This window comes from Thermobia domestica, chromosome 5 (genome assembly GCF_964235325.1).
Source record: "Thermobia domestica chromosome 5, izTheDome1.hap1.1, whole genome shotgun sequence".
Lineage (NCBI taxonomy): Eukaryota > Metazoa > Arthropoda > Insecta > Zygentoma > Lepismatidae > Thermobia > Thermobia domestica.
Genome location: NC_137458.1, coordinates 294,396,928 through 294,416,921, shown reverse-complemented (window position 1 = coordinate 294,416,921; position 19,994 = coordinate 294,396,928). Strand labels below are relative to the sequence as shown.

At 36.1% G+C, this 19,994-nt stretch overlaps 1 protein-coding gene across 1 annotated transcript in view; it reads left to right on the top strand.

The window, feature by feature from the left end:
- The window catches only part of LOC145685598 (uncharacterized), a 39,519-nt gene that overhangs the window by 5,437 nt on the left and 14,088 nt on the right, over positions 1 to 19,994 (top strand). Inside the window, exons 3-4 of the mRNA XM_081757986.1 lie at positions 1,492 to 1,527; positions 8,160 to 8,286. Of these exons, the coding sequence (XP_081614112.1) occupies positions 1,492 to 1,527; positions 8,160 to 8,286 (163 nt within the window). The remainder of the gene's footprint in view (positions 1 to 1,491; positions 1,528 to 8,159; positions 8,287 to 19,994) is intronic.

The window sequence follows — 19,994 nt, the reverse complement described above, 5'->3', positions numbered from 1 at the left end:
CTAGTGGTATTACAGGGCAAACAATTTCAAGTTAAAGAGAGCTCCTTCGTGGCTAAGCGGTTAGCGTACGCGCCTTTGGCGTGGGAGACTCGGGTTCGATTCCCGGCGGGAGCTCATGCGGTTCGGATTCCACGTTAATCAGTAGGTCCATGTCTATTATATCCTCGCTGCTAAACGAGACGTTAAACTCAACTCAACTCAAATTCAAGTTAAATGGTTCACTGTGTACACACATAAAATGTGAATTTCAAATAGCATTACAATATAACATAAGCTGCTTTGCAGCCTAACTGCTAACACATTTACATTCGGGTTCAATATTTGGCGTTTGAAGAGAAGGGTGAATTTAGAGAGGTTTATCGAATTCAGACATATAATACAGGGTGTTTCAAAACAACACCGACAACATTTGGGAGGTGTTTCTTGACACGAAGATAAGACAAAAAGTATAGACCAATTTGAGTGCAGAAATCCGTCATTTCGCAGTTATAGGCTGCCGAAAACATGAAAAATATTAACTTTATGGGTCCATAGTTCCAATATTATGGAACCTAACGTAGTCAGGTCAAGACCAGTTAGGAACTAATATAATAATATTCCAAAAATTCATGTTTCAGAATCCTGCGGTGCTCACGCAACAATTTTTATAAAAGAAGTTTGGCTACGGGCATATAATTTGAAGTATTCATCAACTTCCTCTATAAAAATTGTTGCAAAAGTACCGCAGCATTCTGAAAGATGAACATTTGGATAGGGGACATACTAGTTCCTAAGTGAAGTTTTGATCTGACTATGGTAGATTCCATAGTATTGGAACTATGAACCTTTAAAGTTCATTTTTCATGTTTTCGGTGGCTTATAACTCCGAAATGACGGATTTCTGCACCCAGGTTGGTCTATACCTTTTGTCTCATCTTCGTGTCAGGAATTACTTCCCAAACGTTGTCGGTGTTGTTTTGAAACACCGTGTTTAATCAAGACTTTTGATTGATTGATTTGTGTTGTGAAAAGATATTTGATTGTTTTCTTATTGTCTAAATTAGATAACTTAACGGTACATGAGTTATGTCCATGGAAAAAGAATGGCATATTAACCTATGATTACATTCCAATTAATTATTCCGCTAGTTTATCCATGCCGTGGGACGCGAAGTTGATGTACTTTGCATCATAAACACAGAGACGCAATCAACAAAACTGTGGCAATACTTTATGGATATTAGTATACAAGGGCGCCCATCAGGGGGGCAAGGGGGGCGCTCGCCCCCTAAGAGGAAATTGTATTTGGGAATATCGAAAACCCAATAGAATTTTTACATTAGTTACAGCAAAATCTGAAACTATATTTGAAACGTTGCTTGTATTTGTCCCCCCTTGGAAACCACAACATGGGCGCCCTTGTTAGTGTATATATTGGTATTTATATTATTGTTGCAATATGTTTACCATAAACAAACTTTAACGCTTTTATTCTGTTTATCTCTATTTCAGTGCATCTCACAGTGTATTATGAGGAAACTAAAAGGGGTAAGTTTTTTGCTTTTCTTTCCTTTTCTTTTCAGTCTACCAATGACCCTGAAAACGATATCTAAACACACAGTTCGTGCATCAATGTGAAAGACGCGGTCTTTCGTGAAGGTAGATTGACAAATTACCCTCACCAACAAAATTGGCAAAATGTGCAATAATGCAAAGTAATTTGTTGAACTTACTTTTTTCGTAACGGAATTACTTTTCAAGGTATTGTGGCCGTGGTTTTTGAAGACCACTCAAATGTTCGAAGATTAATACGAAAACTAGAGATTTTATAATAGACCTGTAGCTACAGTAAGGGTAAGCTCCTCTGCAACCGCTTTCAGTATTCCTTAAAACTTAGATTTAAAAAATGTTCAAAAGAATAAGAAGTCAAGAAAAATCTTACAGATTATTTCGTTGCAAACGAAAAATTTCAGTTTGGTTGTTGGGTAGGATACAGATCCTAATTTAAATAGTTATTTCTACTAGCCCATGGCTTCCTTAAGGGAAGGATATTTTTCTTTTAACTTGATCACTTTGTTGTAATTTTTACCGTTATTGGCTTGACAAGAATTTCTTGTATCGTTGAAGGACGGTGGATTTAGTCATTTCCTGTTTTCAGAAATTCACGTGTGTTGTTGTAAAAAGAAAATCATTTTGGAAGCTGCTAAAATAACATTAAACTTTGGTCAACGAATTTCAAATAGTTTGGTCTCTACGTAACTCATTAAAGAAAATCGTATTTCATAATAATAGCACCCATGCACTTACAAAACTATGAATGTAAGGTGAAGTCAAGTTAGCAGCATCAAAAATTATCTCAGCGTCCCTGTCTTACTGCTCTGGCTACAGACTAGTGATCTGCACGGGCCGGAATTTTTAGCCCGGACCCGGCCCGGCCCGTGAATTTACAATGTGAGGCCCGACCCGAGTCCGAAATATGTTTTAGCATTTAGGCCCGAGCCTGGCCCAAGCTCGTGTGATAATCAAATCAGCCCGAATTACATAAACTTAATAATTAACGCAAAATTGTATTTTTATTTACAGCAATTAGAGGTTTAATTTTGCAGTTGTGCTTTAAAAGTTCTCCGGTGCAATATATATCATTATACAGTATATTTACAAAGTTAGGCTCGAAAAGGCCCGAGAAATATGGTTGTGTATTTAAAAATTCGCGACCTGAGCCCGGCCCGGGCCCGAAGTGATATGTGCTTTGTAGGCCCGAGCTCGGCCCGAGCCCGTGCAGACCTCTACCACAGACCTACTGTGTAAGTAGTGATTTTGGCATCTCACCGTCAAAAACACACCTCTTAGAATAATTTTCAATTGAGGATAGAAGTAATGATCAGATGTCGCAATGTCTGGAGAATAAGATGGTCCTATATTTGGAACTAGACCTTTTCCAGTTTGTCCATTGTGTAATGAGCCTTGGGCTTTGACGCATTATGCTGAATGAAGAATAACGTTATACTCTATTCCTTGTACAGTATTGTAGTCATGTTGAGTGAGGTATTGATTTAAACTAAAGAAGATATAAATTTTGATATTTTTCTATGGCTCACAAACACCATCCTTAATTTGGATCTTTATATTTAAAAAAAAAAAAGTATTTAATTTATCAGATCTAGTTTGTCATAGTAGATTTACATATCGAAGTGTTGAATGGATGGAGTCCATCTACGTACCGAAACCCGGTTAGACTGTGTGATTTCATCAGCTGACAGTCTTCTCGTAGTTAAATCGAAATGAACGAAATAATTCTGGAATTTCCCTTCGATTCTTCTTAGTAGCTGGATCCTTTAAATGGCATACTTGGAACACCAAGAATAATACAAAAATCAAAATTATATGGACGGAATTAGACAATCGAATGTCATTTAGAGTAAAACCTATCTGTGAAGTTGGTTATAATTTTGTGGGAGCATACATATTTTAAGAGTTTGATTGGTTAATTTGTATTTACGTCATTCGTCAGCAGCGAAATTATATAGATTTAGGATTAGGAATTAAATTTCTGGGCTTTCGGCATCTATGGCCATGTTAGCCCGTCACACATATGAGGGATGACGTCCCTCGGTGATTACACTGCCCAGGGAATTGAAGAGGAAGAAAGGAAGCGGCCTGGGACTATATGAGGTGCTCTCCGGGCATTTGCTTCGTGTGAATGAGGAAAACCCAGGAAAACCTCGCTCAGGATGGCTGGGCTGAAAAACTGTTACTTCTTTTCGACGACTGTTCCCACCGGGAGTCAAACCCGGGACGCGAGGATACATACGATAAGGCCTATAGTTCAAAGTAGAATCTATGATGTTCTTCCATCGGGAATCGAAACCAGGACCTCGTACACGAGAGGTATACACGCTAGCCACTGGATCAATTATGTTATTCTATATGGTTTTAATTATTCTATAAGTTGGCACTTGTGAAAATTGACAATTTTCATTTTTAGAAAAAAAAAACCTAGGGAAAGCAGTGCACATGGAAAATGAAAGAGATTGTAGAGGAAAATACAAACAATCTGGGACGTACGGAGAGGATGGAGTCGCAGAAATTCCGATTTTTCTGTAAATTTAGTCTAGTTTTAGGGGCGATTTTATAAATTTTAATATGATTTATCCTCTTATTAAATTTGGATCCCTCTGGAAAGCTTTTGCCTCTCCCTCAAAATAAATTCCTGAATACATATGTGAAAACGCTAATTATATGTTGTCTTCTTGATCGAGTTTAAAATATGCACATCAGAGTTGGCGTGGGTCAATGAGAACTTGACCCACGACCCACTGACCCACGACCCACCATGACCCACGACCCACCACCCACCGTGACCCACGACCCACAGTGACCCATCACCCACTGTGACCCACCATGACCCACCACCCACCATGAACCACTCTCACCCACTGTGACCTACTCTGACTCACCAAAATCCATCGTCATCAACTCTGAACACGATCCACGGCCTCTTCTGAACTGACTAAAGAGTTTACACTTGTAATAAAACAAGACTGTGAAATTGTCACTAATCGGAGTTTGAATTTCTAGTCAATCGCTCGAGCACCAATCTGTTACAATAACGATGGATCTGACCTTTACGATATAAAATGGTAAAGTGTTTGTCAGTGAGGAAATTGAAACAGTTCGAGGTGAGGGGAAATTAGTGTGTGCCTAAAATATACTTGTACTAAGAGAGTATTCTTGCAAGTGTTAATTTCTGAACGCATTCCACAAGAAACTTCTATTCGCAGGAAAATACCTCTGTACAATATGGAAAAGATTATGGTTTCTCAGTTCACAGTATTTTTCTCACAAAAGACTTAAAAAATCAGTTTTTCATAGTGTATAAAGGTGCTCGGGTACCCTATTTGAGAGCATCTCCATAAAGTATGCTCATAATTGTAATTTGTGTAATCACTAAAACACCACGTTAAATTTAAGTTACAAATATGCATAATTGCAATTATTATGAATATTTATTCAAAGTTATTTACTTAAAGCAAAGAAGAAACTTACTAAAAATTAGGTACAAAGTTGAATAACACAAGTAAGCCATTAGTAATACAAGTATACATTTTCCGTAACTCGTAATTTTCCACCTTGAAACAAATCTGAAATCGGGTTTATTTCCTGTTGGTAACTTTTTCGTGGTAAATCATCCGCAGCGGAATGATGTCCATCCTTCAGCCAAGAAATGACTAGCTCGTCTATTTCGAGCTTGTCTAGCGGTGGGCCATTAACATTGATGAACAACAAGTTAGACAATGTTTGAGCACTTAGTCTATTTCTTAGTCTTAGTCTTAGTCTATATCAATCATCTGCAAATTCATAAGGGGAAATCCCCGTTCGCACTCTGTCGTGGAAATTGATAATACTTCTAAGCGATTTCTGCAACTTCTCATCGACAATCTGCTTGTTAGACTTAAGTCTGATAACGATTTTTCTTGGTCAGTTTTGAAATACTCAGCAAGAAGTATCATCTCTCTATCACCAGACATCTTTTCCATATCGACCATGTCAGTTGGCAATTTCGATTCATGGAGAGCAGAAACTTCATCTACCACGCCTTCGATAGGGAATCTTGTGAATAAATTATTAATTAAAGCCTGATAAACTGATAATTTCTTATTTTTAATTCTTTAATTTTTGTAATTACACATGAAGGTTTGATGCCAATACCAAGTTTCCTACCCCGTCCAGAAAGAGAAAGGGAACGAGGTTCCTGGAAAGTGTTCATAGGTGAATGGGAATTTCCCTTCTTGTTCCCCTTCAATTACCACACTGCTGTTTGCCATGTGCCAAATTACGATGAATTTCAATTAAATTAATATAATGTTGAATTATCGATAATTTTCAGTGGAAAAAAGGATGAAAATTTAAAGTTCAAATCAAGGTAAGAAGACCAACGTAAAGAGGAAAAAAAGTGTAAAATTTTTCATATAATTATGCGTACAATCCAAACTTAAAATTTCCGTGTAATTAAGCTTACAGTACAAATTTTATGCCTATTTTTCTCACAACTTTATGGGTTGATTGCCCTGTGATGTAAATGCTCCATATAATAAACATAAGCTTCAGCAATTATTATAGTAGAAAGCAATGGATATATGAAGCCAAGCACTGTATTTTTTGTTTGATTTTTTTCTTAAATAACATCGATCGTTTTCGATCATTTTTACAAACCAACTCACTACCAATTTTCCATATATAGAAAGCCCCCCACCCATAAAGGAGAATTTAAAAAAAAAATGCTAGGACACATTCTGTTTATTTTCAATAAAGAGTTAATACACTGAATTTCAGCTCCGTAAGTTTAACGGTTTGCGAGATACTCATTTTTTTTTTCTCAAAAAATCGGATCCTCACTACCTCCTTAGGATATTATGCATTATAATGAAAGCAATATAAGATTCCAATTTGGATTAAGGCCTAACTATATACCAAAAGTAATTTCATTTGACTTTGCAATTTGATCGTGATGATCAGGCACACATAGTTACATTCAATTTTTATATAATAATTTATATATTACAGTGATTCAAAAATGTATTTTTCCAGTAGTTAGCTCTAAAAACTTACAGGTCTCAAAAGCCAAGTAGTAGTATAAGTCCTATTGCTATTATTACAATTAAAAATATCAATATCCAAAAGTGCCTGAAATTCTTTTTTCACTTGGTTAGATATACTCACCTCAGGTAAGTAGACAGAAACAATTGGAAAAGGAAGGGAAATGAAGGTCTTGAAAGTAAAACGGAGACAAATTTACCAGTCTTCAGAAGATACTGTCTACAATGCAGTGAGCAGAGTGGGTCGGTAGATAATACTGAGTCGGTGGGTCGCAGTGGGTCATGGTGGGTGGTGGGTCACAGTGGGTCACATGCTGTTGACCCACGACCCACTGACCCACTCTGAAAACTTGCTTGACTGACCCACTCCATCTCTGATGCACACAAGCTGGGCTAGGCTATGTGATATTTCCCTAGTTTCCTACGAGACAAGAGTTCAGGCTGCCTTGTTTAGATTAGGATTAGGATTAGGATTAGGAAATTAGATTTGTGGGCTGTCGTCATCTAAGGCCATTTAGCCTGTCACGTTTGAGGAATGACGCCCTTCGGGGATCACACTAACCGAGGAAAGGGAGGGAAGGAAGCTGCCAGGGACCATTATGTTAGGTATCATCCCGGCATTTTTCTGGTATAAATGAGGGAAACCCAGGAAAAAACTCACTCAAGATGGCTGGCCTGAAAAAGCTGTTACACTTTTTCGACCGAGTGTGTTAACATTGGGAATCGAACCCGGGACCGCTCGCACCAAATACGAGAGCGTTAGCGACCACGCAACGCAGGGCCACTGCCTTGTCTCGAATATGTATCATGAAAGTAATGGAGCATCTCGGGAAGTGTATATCGTCCATATTTTCACGAACACGAATTAACGAACATCCCAACTATCATGCATTACGAACTAGCGAATGTGCGAAGAGTTAACATGTTGAGTTTTGTGTCGTTGTTTATATTCGAATAACTCGTACTTTGTTCTAACAGCGTATGAAGTTTCCATTAAGTTTGCCTCTAATATATTTTTTAAAGTAATTCGTAAGTTGCGCAAAATTTACGACTTTCAACGTTGTTTTTCTCGAAATCAAGATTTTGCAGATTCGTCGGTTCGTGATTCATGGTGAATGTGATATTTACCTGTTCGTGGAAACATCGACGATATGTTTCTGTTGTCACGTCGAAACTCAAACCCAAATTAAAATGGTTGTACAGTTTTTAACTTAAATGATACCGTAAATACGTACACGATCATCTATAAATAGACTTAATAAATATGCCTGTATATCTGTCTAACCTTGTTTTTGTCCTCATATTAAGGACTTCAAAGCGTTTTCTTTCTTCTTTTAAATAATGTATTGTAATAGCTAGTGCCGTACGCAAAAGTTCGTCGAGTGGAAAGGGGTCATGTTCCCAAGTTCATGTAATTTTAAGTATCTTAATATTAGTGAATGCTTATTGTTGCATAATATTTTGCTCAACGGGGAAGGGAATTAAAACCTTGAAATGCCCCTTTGCTACGCACTGATGGGTACTGAAAACAAAGTGGTCCTAAATCATCCATAATACAATAAACAATCTATTTTGTTGTTATAGCTGGACACTGATGATTGTCCAAATCCTGATCTATACGAGGCTCTGCTGGAAAGAGAGATTGGAAACGAAGATTTGAGGCCGCAATTGATTCAGCTTACACATGACTGCTTCGATGAGGTGCCAAAAGGTAAATATGAAACAAATAGTAATGAATCACACTAAATTAAGTGAAAAATCCCAGTGTGTTAGTTGCCAAACATTAAGGCTTGATACTCAAGAATATTTCTAGTTCAAAAATTTTAAATCTATGAATGCAGCATGTATAAGTATAATTTAGAGTAAAGTATAATTATTTTATATTCCTTAGATCAGCGTTTCCCAACCGGTGTGCCGCGGCACATTGGTGTGCCGTGAATGGGCCGCTGGTGTGCCGCGAGGAATCGAAACAAAATTATTAATTTTATACCAATCAAATTGCAAAACGTAGGAAAAAATGTATTTGTATTTTAGATTACTATGAACCTCTACTATGAATCTACAATTTTAAGTTTCAAACCGGGTTACTGTTCTGTACATTTCTAATGTTGAAAAATAGTAATTGTTATCATTGTTATGACCATTATTGCTTCTTTATTGTTGCAGACTATTTCGTAACTTGAAAATTTAAAATATCATTCAATCCTTTCGACAAATTACCTACATTTGTGTTTTAAAAGTAAAAGAGATTTGTTTGTTCGTTCGTTATTTAGTGATCTTCCTTCTTAGTACAAGGTTGGATACAGTTTTTAAAAAGAAAGTGTATTTTGAAAACCGGAGTCCAATATTTCATTGCAATTGTTTTTTATTTTCTAATTAGAATGAAAAATAAGCATAATGATTGACCATAGGGGAAAACCAGTGATCGAGCTTTCTTCTTTGTGAGAAGATCTTCAATAATCACAGAAAAAATACCACTGTGTTTTATATTTACAAATATTTAAATAATAATATCTATAAGTGTGCCGCGAGAATCCAAGTAACATCCGTAGTGTGCCGCAAGTTGAAAAAGGTTGTGAAACCCTGCCTTAGATGTCCACATTTTAAAACAACCTGCTTTTTCGTTCTATAAAGTCATCTAGAGTTTTCTTTTTAAAGATATGATTTAATTCAATTCAATTCAAACAAAATAACAAATAGGTTGCCATTCTTTGATTGATAGCAAATAATATTAACAGTACACAATTATCTATTCACTGTGATAGAAAACGAGTTTAAATTTGGTTGATTTCGGGAATTTTAGCAATTGTCACTAATTAAATTTTCTGACGAAGTTTTGATAACAATTTCCTGCGTGCAAAAGTGAAACATTGACCCCATTTCATGAGAGTTATTATACAAAATTTCCAAAATCATCCTAAATGAGTAGTAGTCCCCCCGTTATGCGCGAATCGACCTTTGTGACGTCATAGGTTAAAGGTCAATGACCTTGGCCCGGGCTCAATGACCGAGGGGTACTTAGGACCACCCCCTCTAAATTTTGGCAAGGGTACCTTGGCCCACCCCCTAAATTTTGGTAGGGAGGTAATAGAACCTCATCCAAGGGGATAACTTAGGTAAAACCAAACACGTGGTACAACGTATTGCTTACGTTTATATTTTGGCAATTTGTACCCCTAAAAGGGAACGAGGTGGACCACCCAAATTTATCATAATACATGTTAGGGTCCAGTACTATAATACCAAATATATAAAATGAGCAATTTCTAAAATTTAAGGGGTGGGCCAAAGTACCCCTCCCGGGGTGCATGTCAATGACCTTGGCCCGGGGTCAATGACCTAGGGGTACCTAGGACCACCCCCTCTAAATTTTGGCAGGGGTACCTTGGCCCACCCCCTAAATTTTGGCAGGGGTACATAGGACCACCCCCCTTAAATTTTGGAAATTGCCAAATTTAAAAATTTGGTATGGTAGCCTAGGACCTTAGTATGTACCTCTATCAGTATTGGGTGTCTATGTCGTTCCCTTTTATGGGTAAAAAATTGCCAAAAATTTAAATTTCGGGGGTTTTTGACCTAATTTATCCCCTTGGATGAGGTGTTATTACCCTATATAGTTATATGGGCGTATACAGGGGTCCATTCCCTTTCATAAGACATGGGTATATTAATGCACCCCTTGAAAATTTGGGAGGGGTACCATGGCCCACCCCTTCATTTTTAGAAATTGCCCAATTTAAACATTTGGTATTATAGTATAGGACGCTAATATGGATCACTATAAATTTGGGTGGTCCACCTCGTTCCCTTTTAGGGGTACAAAATTGCCAAAATATAAACGTAAGCAATACGTTGTACCACGTGTTTGGTTTTCGACCTAATTTATCTCCTTGGATGAGGTCCTATTACCTTATATGATTATATGGTCATGTATAGGGGTCCATTCCTTTCATAAGACATAGGTACATTTGTGCACCCTTTAAATTTTTGGATGGCCCACCCTCTAAATTTTGGCAGGGGTACATAGGACCACCCCCCTTAAATTTTGGAAATTGCCAAATCTAAAAATTTGGTATGGTAGCCTAGGACCTTAGTATGTACCTCTATCAGTATTGGGTGTCTATGTCGTTCCCTTTCATGGGTAAAAAATTGCCAAAAATTCAAATTTCGGGGTTTTTTGACCTAATTTATCCCCTTGGATGAGGTGGTATTACCTTATATAGTTATATGGGCGTATACAGGGGTCCATTACCTTTCATAAGATATGGGTATATTTGTGCACTCCTTTAAAAATTTGGGAGGGGTACCTTGGCCCACCCCTTAAATTTTGGAAATTGACCAATTTAAACATTGGGTATTATAGCACAGGACCCTAATATGTATCGTGATAAATTTGGGCGGTCCACCTCATTCCCTTCTAGGGGTACAAAATTGCCAAAATATAAACGTAAGCAATACGTTATACCACGTGTTTGGTTTTTGGTCGATTTTATCCCCTTTGATGAGGTGTTATTATCCTATATAGTTATATGGTCATGTATAGGGGTCCATTACCTTTCATAAGATATGGGTATATTTGTGCACTCCTTTAAAAATTTGGGAGGGGTACTTTGGCCCACCCCTTAAATTTTGGAAATTGACCAATTTAAACATTGGGTATTATAGCACAGGACCCTAATATGTATCTTGATAATTTTGGGCGGTCCACCTCATTCCCTTCTAGGGGTACAAAATTGCCAAAATATAAACGTAAGCAATACGTTATACCACGTGTTTGGTTTTTGGTCGATTTTATTCCCTTTGATGATGTGTTATTATCCTATATAGTTATATGGTCATGTATAGGGGTCCATTACCTTTCATAAGATATGGGTATATTCGTGCACTCCTTTAAAAATTTGGGAGGGGTACTTTGGCCCACCCCTTAAATTTTGGAAATTGACCAATTTAAACATTTGGTATTATAGTACCGGATCCTAACATGTATTATGATAAATTTGGATGGTCCACCTCGTTTCCTTCTAGGGGTACAAAATTGTCAAAATATAAACGTAAGCAATACGTTGTACCACGTGTTTGGTCTTTTGGCCCAATTTATCCTCTTGGATGAGGTTCTATTACCTTATATGGTTATATGGTTATGTATAGGGGTCTATTCCCTATCATAAGACATAGGTACATTTGTGCACTCCTTTAAAAATTTGGGAGGGGTACTTTGGCCCACCCCTTTAATTTTGGAAATTGCCCCTTTTTACATGTTTGGTATTATAGTATAGAACCCTAATATATATTACTATAAATTTGGGTGGTATACCACGTTTCCTTTGATGGGTACGAAATTGCCAAATTTTAGTACAACCACGTGTTTGGTTTTGGCTCAATTTATCCCCTTGGATGAGGTCCTATTACCTTATATGGTTATATGATCATGTATAGGGGTCCATTCCATATCCCCTTAAATTTTGGAAATTTTCCAATTTAAGCATTCGGTATCATAGTACATGACCTCAACATGTATCATGATAAATTTGGGTGTTCCATCTTGTTCCCTTTCATGGGTAAAAATTACTAAAATATAAACATAAGCAATATGTTGTACCATGCGTTTGGTTTTTGGCCCAATTTCTTCCCTTTGATGGGGTTATATTACCTTATATGGTTATATGGTCATGTATATGGGTTCATTTCCTATCATAAGACATGGGTACATTGACGCACCCCTTGAAAAATTTGGGAGGGGTATCTTGGCTCATCCACTCGGTTTTAGAAATTGTTTTAATATAAGCATTTGGTATCATAGTACAGGACTTCAATATGTACCACTATAAATTTGGATGGTCCACATCGTTCCCTTTCATGGGTAAAGAACTACCAAAAATCGAATTTCGGAGGTTATTGACACCTATTTAGCACGTATATGGTTTATTACCTTTATATGTTTATGTTCCCTTTTAAATTTGGGAATTATCAAATAACAAAATTCGGTAAACGTTTTCTAGGACCCATTGGTGTTCCTCTTATGGCCAAATATTCAAAATTTAAATGTTATTGACCGGCTTTATTATTGAATAAGTACAGGATTTATTACTTTTTTCATAAGACAGGTGTATTTGTGTACCAATCTTTAATTTTGGGAGGGGTACATTTCTTATTGTCATATCAATAATTGGTAATTGTTCTTTGGGTAAATCATTATGATCACGTGATCAGTTATTGACCTATGATGGGATTAGGAGTCCAGGACATTGGTACATTGAAACTTTGTAGGATAATTTGAGAATGCGTCATTGGTATTGATTATTACAGCCAAATATAAACGTAAGCAATACGATGTACCACGTGATTGACCTTGATGAGGTAGTGTACAGGGATACATAGCTAACCTTATTGAATCTTATGACTCATAGTCTTAAGGGAATACATGCTACAACACTGGCAAAGTTATTGTTGATGCAATTTGATTGGTTGATCACTATCTTTCGTGCAATCTGATTGGCTGATCACTATCTTTCGTGCAATCTGATTGGTTGCTGATTTTCAAATCTTTGCTGCATTCAGTTTTTAAGTTTTGTTTAACATTTAAAAATCTTGGTTTCGTTCAACATTTTGGACTCACTGATAAATATGATCAAAACCGTTTATTTGTTAATCGAATAGTTAAAAACCGGATAAAGTTTGACGGTTAACCGTGAAACGTAAAATTTTTTTAGTTTGAAATTTTTTGTTTTAATTTTTTTGTTTCAGAATTTTGTTTGAAATTTGTTTCAAAATTTTTTGTTTGAAAATTTTTTTGTTTGAAATTTTTTGTTGCAAAATTTTGTTTGAATTTTTTTGTTTAAAAATTTTTGTTTCGAAATTTGTTTCAAAATTTTTTGTTTGAAATTTTTTTGTTTGAAAATTTTTGTTGCAAAATTTTGTTTGAAAATTTTTTGTTTAAAATTTTTTGTTCGAAATTTTTGTTTTGAAATTTTTCGTTACCAGTTTTTTTTGTTTAAAATTTTTCGTTTGAAATTTTTTTCGTTTGAAAATTTTGTTTCCAAATTTTTTCGTTTCAAAAATTTTGTTTGAAAGTTTGGTTTGACATTTTTTTTAAAAGATTGTGCACTCATTAGTAAAGAACCGGAACTGTTTAGAACAAAAACCTTTGTCAATATTTTTTTTCATGATGCAATAGTACACGTCAGAATATGGGGTTGTACTTGAAATGAAAAAACACAATTCATTGAAATGGATCATTTTATTACACTCCACATACATCCATACCAGATAGCGGTTCTGGATATTGTCGATACAATGTATTTTGAACTTCTTGCACTAGTTTGTCTTTAGCATATAATTTTAATTCCAATTGAAGTCTTTTAAGGTCTAATGCAATATCAATTGGTGGAAAGTCAATGTTCATTTGATCACAAATAAACTGTTTATCAATACATGTATGCACCCACGAACGATGTTGACAACCATCACAATATCTAGATACATGTTGTACAATATGCATAACACATTTTTCAAAATAGTACTTTTTCAGGAATATACTAGTTTTGTTGCACACTTCCACTGCATGTTTAACACACTGAAATACGCTGATGAATTTGTTCCATTCAGTTTGTGTTAGATACACCATGTTGCGAGGGACATGGAATGTACTCTTTTTACGTAACAGCACCATCTTCTCTTCGAGGACTGTACGCAGCACCACTTCATGATTTGAGCCTAATGATTTGACTATGGTCACATTTAGCTCATCATGAAAATAATCGTTCATTTGGTCGATTCGTGAACATAATATTTGCCATTCTTCACAGGTCAGTTGTACACCAAATTGTTCTGCTTTGCCCAATCGAATCACAGGTTCAAATGTTCTAGCACTGATACCAATCATCACATGTTTTGTTTGAAATATATTTATTGGATAATAGCTTGCGAAGATGAACTCTTTATCGTTAGAAGTACACATCTTTCCTCCTGAAAAGCACTTGCTCAAATGATTTCGTGATATGACACTGTATTTGCTGGTTTATAGTTATTGCTGACGTCATTGGTAAAGAATGTGCTGACGTTTGAATTCATGATTTCATCACAGTTGCTGACGTCATGCCGACCAACCAAATTCATACAACTACAGCTGACGTCATTGGAAAGAAATGTGCTGACGTTTGAATTCATGATTTGCTGACGAATCTGGCTGTGTACTAAATTCAAGTTGATGACTTCGACCCAAGAATCCTTTGTAACATAAAGATACAGATCCAGTATTTAAGAAACGCAGCAGTTCTTCTTGTTTTGATGATTCCATGGGTAAATATCTTGCTGGTAAAATTATATTCTTATCATTTTCAAGCTTCACTACGATTCTTAATCCAAACTCTGTAGGGATCATTTGGCTAGCTAAGATTCTATAAGGTACATTCTGTTGTAAATCAGTAATCTTGGTAAATGATTTCATCACATCACGCGTGTTTAGAAACTGCAGACAAGTAGCCATGATGATGTTATCATGAATACTAACGCGAACGATGATGCAAAACTGATGACGTTTCATTATCATGTTCTGACGTGTACTATTGCACCATGTTCTAACGTGTACTATTGCACCACAATGTTGCCAGAGGTTTTAGTTCTAAACAGTTCCGGTTCTTTACTAATGAGTGCACAAACTTTAAAAATGTCAAACCAAACTTTGAAACAAAAAATTTCAAACAAAAATCTTTGAAACAAAATTTTGAAACGAAAAACATTCAAACAAAAAAATTTCAAACGAAAGAAATTCAAACAAAATTTTGAAACAAAAAAAATTTCAAACAAAATTTTGAAACAAAAAATTTCAAACAAAAAATTTGGAAACGAAAAATTTCAAACAAAATTTTCAAACGAAAAAAATTTCAAACAAAAAAATTTTAAACAAAAAATTTACAAAAAAAATTTTCAAACAAAATTCTGAAACGAAAAATTTCAAAACAAAAATTTCGAACAAAAAATTTTAAACAAAAAAATTTCAAACAAAATTTTGCAACAAAAAATTTCAAACAAAAAAATTTTCAAACAAAAAATTTTGAAACAAATTTCAAACAAAATTCTGAAACAAAAAAATTAAAACAAAAAATTTCAAACTAAAAAAAATTTACGTTTCACGGTTAACCGTCAAACTTTATCCGGTTTTTAACTATTCGATTAACAAATAAACGGTTTTGATCATATTTATCAGTGAGTCCAAAATGTTGAACGAAACCGATTTTTAAATGTTAAACAAAACTTAAAAACTGAATGCAGCAAAGATTTGAAAATCAGCAACCAATCAGATTGCACGAAAGATAGTGATCAGCCAATCAGATTGCACGAAAGATAGTGATCAACCAATCAAATTGCATCAACAATAACTTTGCCAGTGTTGTAGCATGTATTCCCTTAAGACTATGTCATAAGATTCAATAAGGTTAGCTATGTATCCCTGTACACTACCTCATCAAGGTCAATCACGTGGTACATCGTATTGCTTACGTTTATATTTGGCTGTAATAATCAATACCAATGACGCATTCTCAAATTATCCTACAAAGTTTCAATGTACCAATGTCCTGGACTCCTAATCCCATCATAGGTCAATAACTGATCACGTGATCATAATGATTTACCCAAAGAACAATTACCAATTATTGATATGACAATAAGAAATGTACCCCTCCCAAAATTAAAGATTGGTACACAAATACACCTGTGTCTTATGAAAAAAGTAATAAATCCTGTACTTATTCAATAATAAAGCCGGTCAATAACATTTAAATTTTGAATATTTGGCCATAAGAGGAACACCAATGGGTCCTAGAAAACGTTTACCGAATTTTGTTATTTGATAATTCCCAAATTTAAAAGGGAACATAAACATATAAAGGTAATAAACCATATAACGTGCTAAATAGGTGTCAATAACCTCCGAAATTCGATTTTTGGTAGTTCTTTACCCATGAAAGGGAACGATGTGGACCATCCAAATTTATAGTGGTACATATTGAAGTCCTGTACTATGATACCAAATGCTTATATTAAAACAATTTCTAAAACCGAGTGGATGAGCCAAGATACCCCTCCCAAATTTTTCAAGGGGTGCGTCAATGTACCCATGTCTTATGATAGGAAATGAACCCATATACATGACCATATAACCATATAAGGTAATATAACCCCATCAAAGGGAAGAAATTGGGCCAAAAACCAAACGCATGGTACAACATATTGCTTATGTTTATATTTTAGTAATTTTTACCCATGAAAGGGAACAAGATGGAACACCCAAATTTATCATGATACATGTTGAGGTCATGTACTATGATACCGAATGCTTAAATTGGAAAATTTCCAAAATTTAAGGGGATATGGAATGGACCCCTATACATGATCATATAACCATATAAGGTAATAGGACCTCATCCAAGGGGATAAATTGAGCCAAAACCAAACACGTGGTTGTACTAAAATTTGGCAATTTCGTACCCATCAAAGGAAACGTGGTAAACCACCCAAATTTATAGTAATATATATTAGGGTTCTATACTATAATACCAAACATGTAAAAAGGGGCAATTTCCAAAATTAAAGGGGTGGGCCAAAGTACCCCTCCCAAATTTTTAAAGGAGTGCACAAATGTACCTATGTCTTATGATAGGGAATAGACCCCTATACATAATCATATAACCATATAAGGTAATAGAACCTCATCCAAGGGGATAACTTAGGTAAAACCAAACACGTGGTACAACGTATTGCTTACGTTTATATTTTGGCAATTTGTACCCCTAAAAGGGAACGAGGTGGACCACCCAAATTTATCATAATACATGTTAGGGTCCAGTACTATAATACCAAATATATAAAATGAGCAATTTCTAAAATTTAAGGGGTGGGCCAAAGTACCCCTCCCAAATTTTTAAAGGAGTGCACAAATGTACCTATGTCTTATGATAGGGAATAGACCCCTATACATAACCATATAACCATATAAGGTAATAGAACCTCATCCAAGAGGATAAATTGGGCCAAAAGACCAAACACGTGGTACAACGTATTGCTTACGTTTATATTTTGACAATTTTGTACCCCTAGAAGGAAACGAGGTGGACCATCCAAATTTATCATAATACATGTTAGGATCCGGTACTATAATACCAAATGTTTAAATTGGTCAATTTCCAAAATTTAAGGGGTGGGCCAAAGTACCCCTCCCAAATTTTTAAAGGAGTGCACGAATATACCCATATCTTATGAAAGGTAATGGACCCCTATACATGACCATATAACTATATAGGATAATAACACATCATCAAAGGGAATAAAATCGACCAAAAACCAAACACGTGGTATAACGTATTGCTTACGTTTATATTTTGGCAATTTTGTACCCCTAGAAGGGAATGAGGTGGACCGCCCAAAATTATCAAGATACATATTAGGGTCCTGTGCTATAATACCCAATGTTTAAATTGGTCAATTTCCAAAATTTAAGGGGTGGGCCAAAGTACCCCTCCCAAATTTTTAAAGGAGTGCACAAATATACCCATATCTTATGAAAGGTAATGGACCCCTATACATGACCATATAACTATATAGGATAATAACACCTCATCAAAGGGGATAAAATCGACCAAAAACCAAACACGTGGTATAACGTATTGCTTACGTTTATATTTTGGCAATTTTGTACCCCTAGAAGGGAATGAGGTGGACCGCCCAAATTTATCACGATACATATTAGGGTCCTGTGCTATAATACCCAATGTTTAAATTGGTCAATTTCCAAAATTTAAGGGGTGGGCCAAGGTACCCCTCCCAAATTTTTAAAGGAGTGCACAAATATACCCATATCTTATGAAAGGTAATGGACCCCTGTATACGCCCATATAACTATATAAGGTAATACCACCTCATCCAAGGGGATAAATTAGGTCAAAAAACCCCGAAATTTGAATTTTTGGCAATTTTTTACCCATGAAAGGGAACGACATAGACACCCAATACTGATAGAGGTACATACTAAGGTCCTAGGCTACCATACCAAATTTTTAGATTTGGCAATTTCCAAAATTTAAGGGGGGTGGTCCTATGTACCCCTGCCAAAATTTAGAGGGTGGGCCATCCAAAAATTTAAAGGGTGCACAAATGTACCTATGTCTTATGAAAGGAATGGACCCCTATACATGACCATATAATCATATAAGGTAATAGGACCTCATCCAAGGAGATAAATTAGGTCGAAAACCAAACACGTGGTACAACGTATTGCTTACGTTTATATTTTGGCAATTTTGTACCCCTAAAAGGGAACGAGGTGGACCACCCAAATTTATAGTGATCCATATTAGCGTCCTATACTATAATACCAAATGTTTAAATTGGGCAATTTCTAAAAATGAAGGGGTGGGCCATGGTACCCCTCCCAAATTTTCAAGGGGTGCATTAATATACCCATGTCTTATGAAAGGGAATGGACCCCTGTATACGCCCATATAACTATATAGGGTAATAACACCTCATCCAAGGGGATAAATTAGGTCAAAAACCCCCGAAATTTAAATTTTTGGCAATTTTTTACCCATAAAAGGGAACGACATAGACACCCAATACTGATAGAGGTACATACTAAGGTCCTAGGCTACCATACCAAATTTTTAAATTTGGCAATTTCCAAAATTTAAGGGGGGTGGTCCTATGTACCCCTGCCAAAATTTAGGGGGTGGGCCAAGGTACCCCTGCCAAAATTTAGAGGGGGTGGTCCTAGGTACCCCTAGGTCATTGACCCCGGGCCAAGGTCATTGACCTTTGACCTTTGAGCCATTAAGCCATACGCGGACCACTACTACTTAAATGGCATTTCCTAAACTCAACACTTAGCTAAATATGCTTTCTCACACCTGTTTCTTGACAATCATTAGGCGTAATACTTAAGTCCTTTTTCTCACCTCCCCCTTCCAGACCCCCGAAACAAGAAAAAGTGAAACGAAATCCTTAAGTTTTACGTCCTAGGGTTATGCCGGTTAGGCTAAAGGCGACGATGATGATGAAATAATGAATGAAATGGTTGAATGAAGAAAGTGGGAGGAAACAGGAAAACCTCGAGGAAAACCACGCACACGGTGTTTGTCCACCACAAGGTTTACTTGGAGCGAGCTGGGATCGAACCAGGGACCCCATGCGCCAGACGTGAACGCTCTACCACTGAGCCACCGCGGCCCCTCACGCGAAAGAAGTGTTCCACTCTCTCCCCTACTTTGGAAAATTTTGAAAATCAAGGTATATCTAGGGGTCAGTGATAGAGTCTTCATTTCTAGTGGGGGAGACGACAGACACATGACCAAAAAAGTGGTTTTAAATTATCCATGATACAATGTATGCATTCTCAATCCACGAATTTTCCCATAATCTTTCACT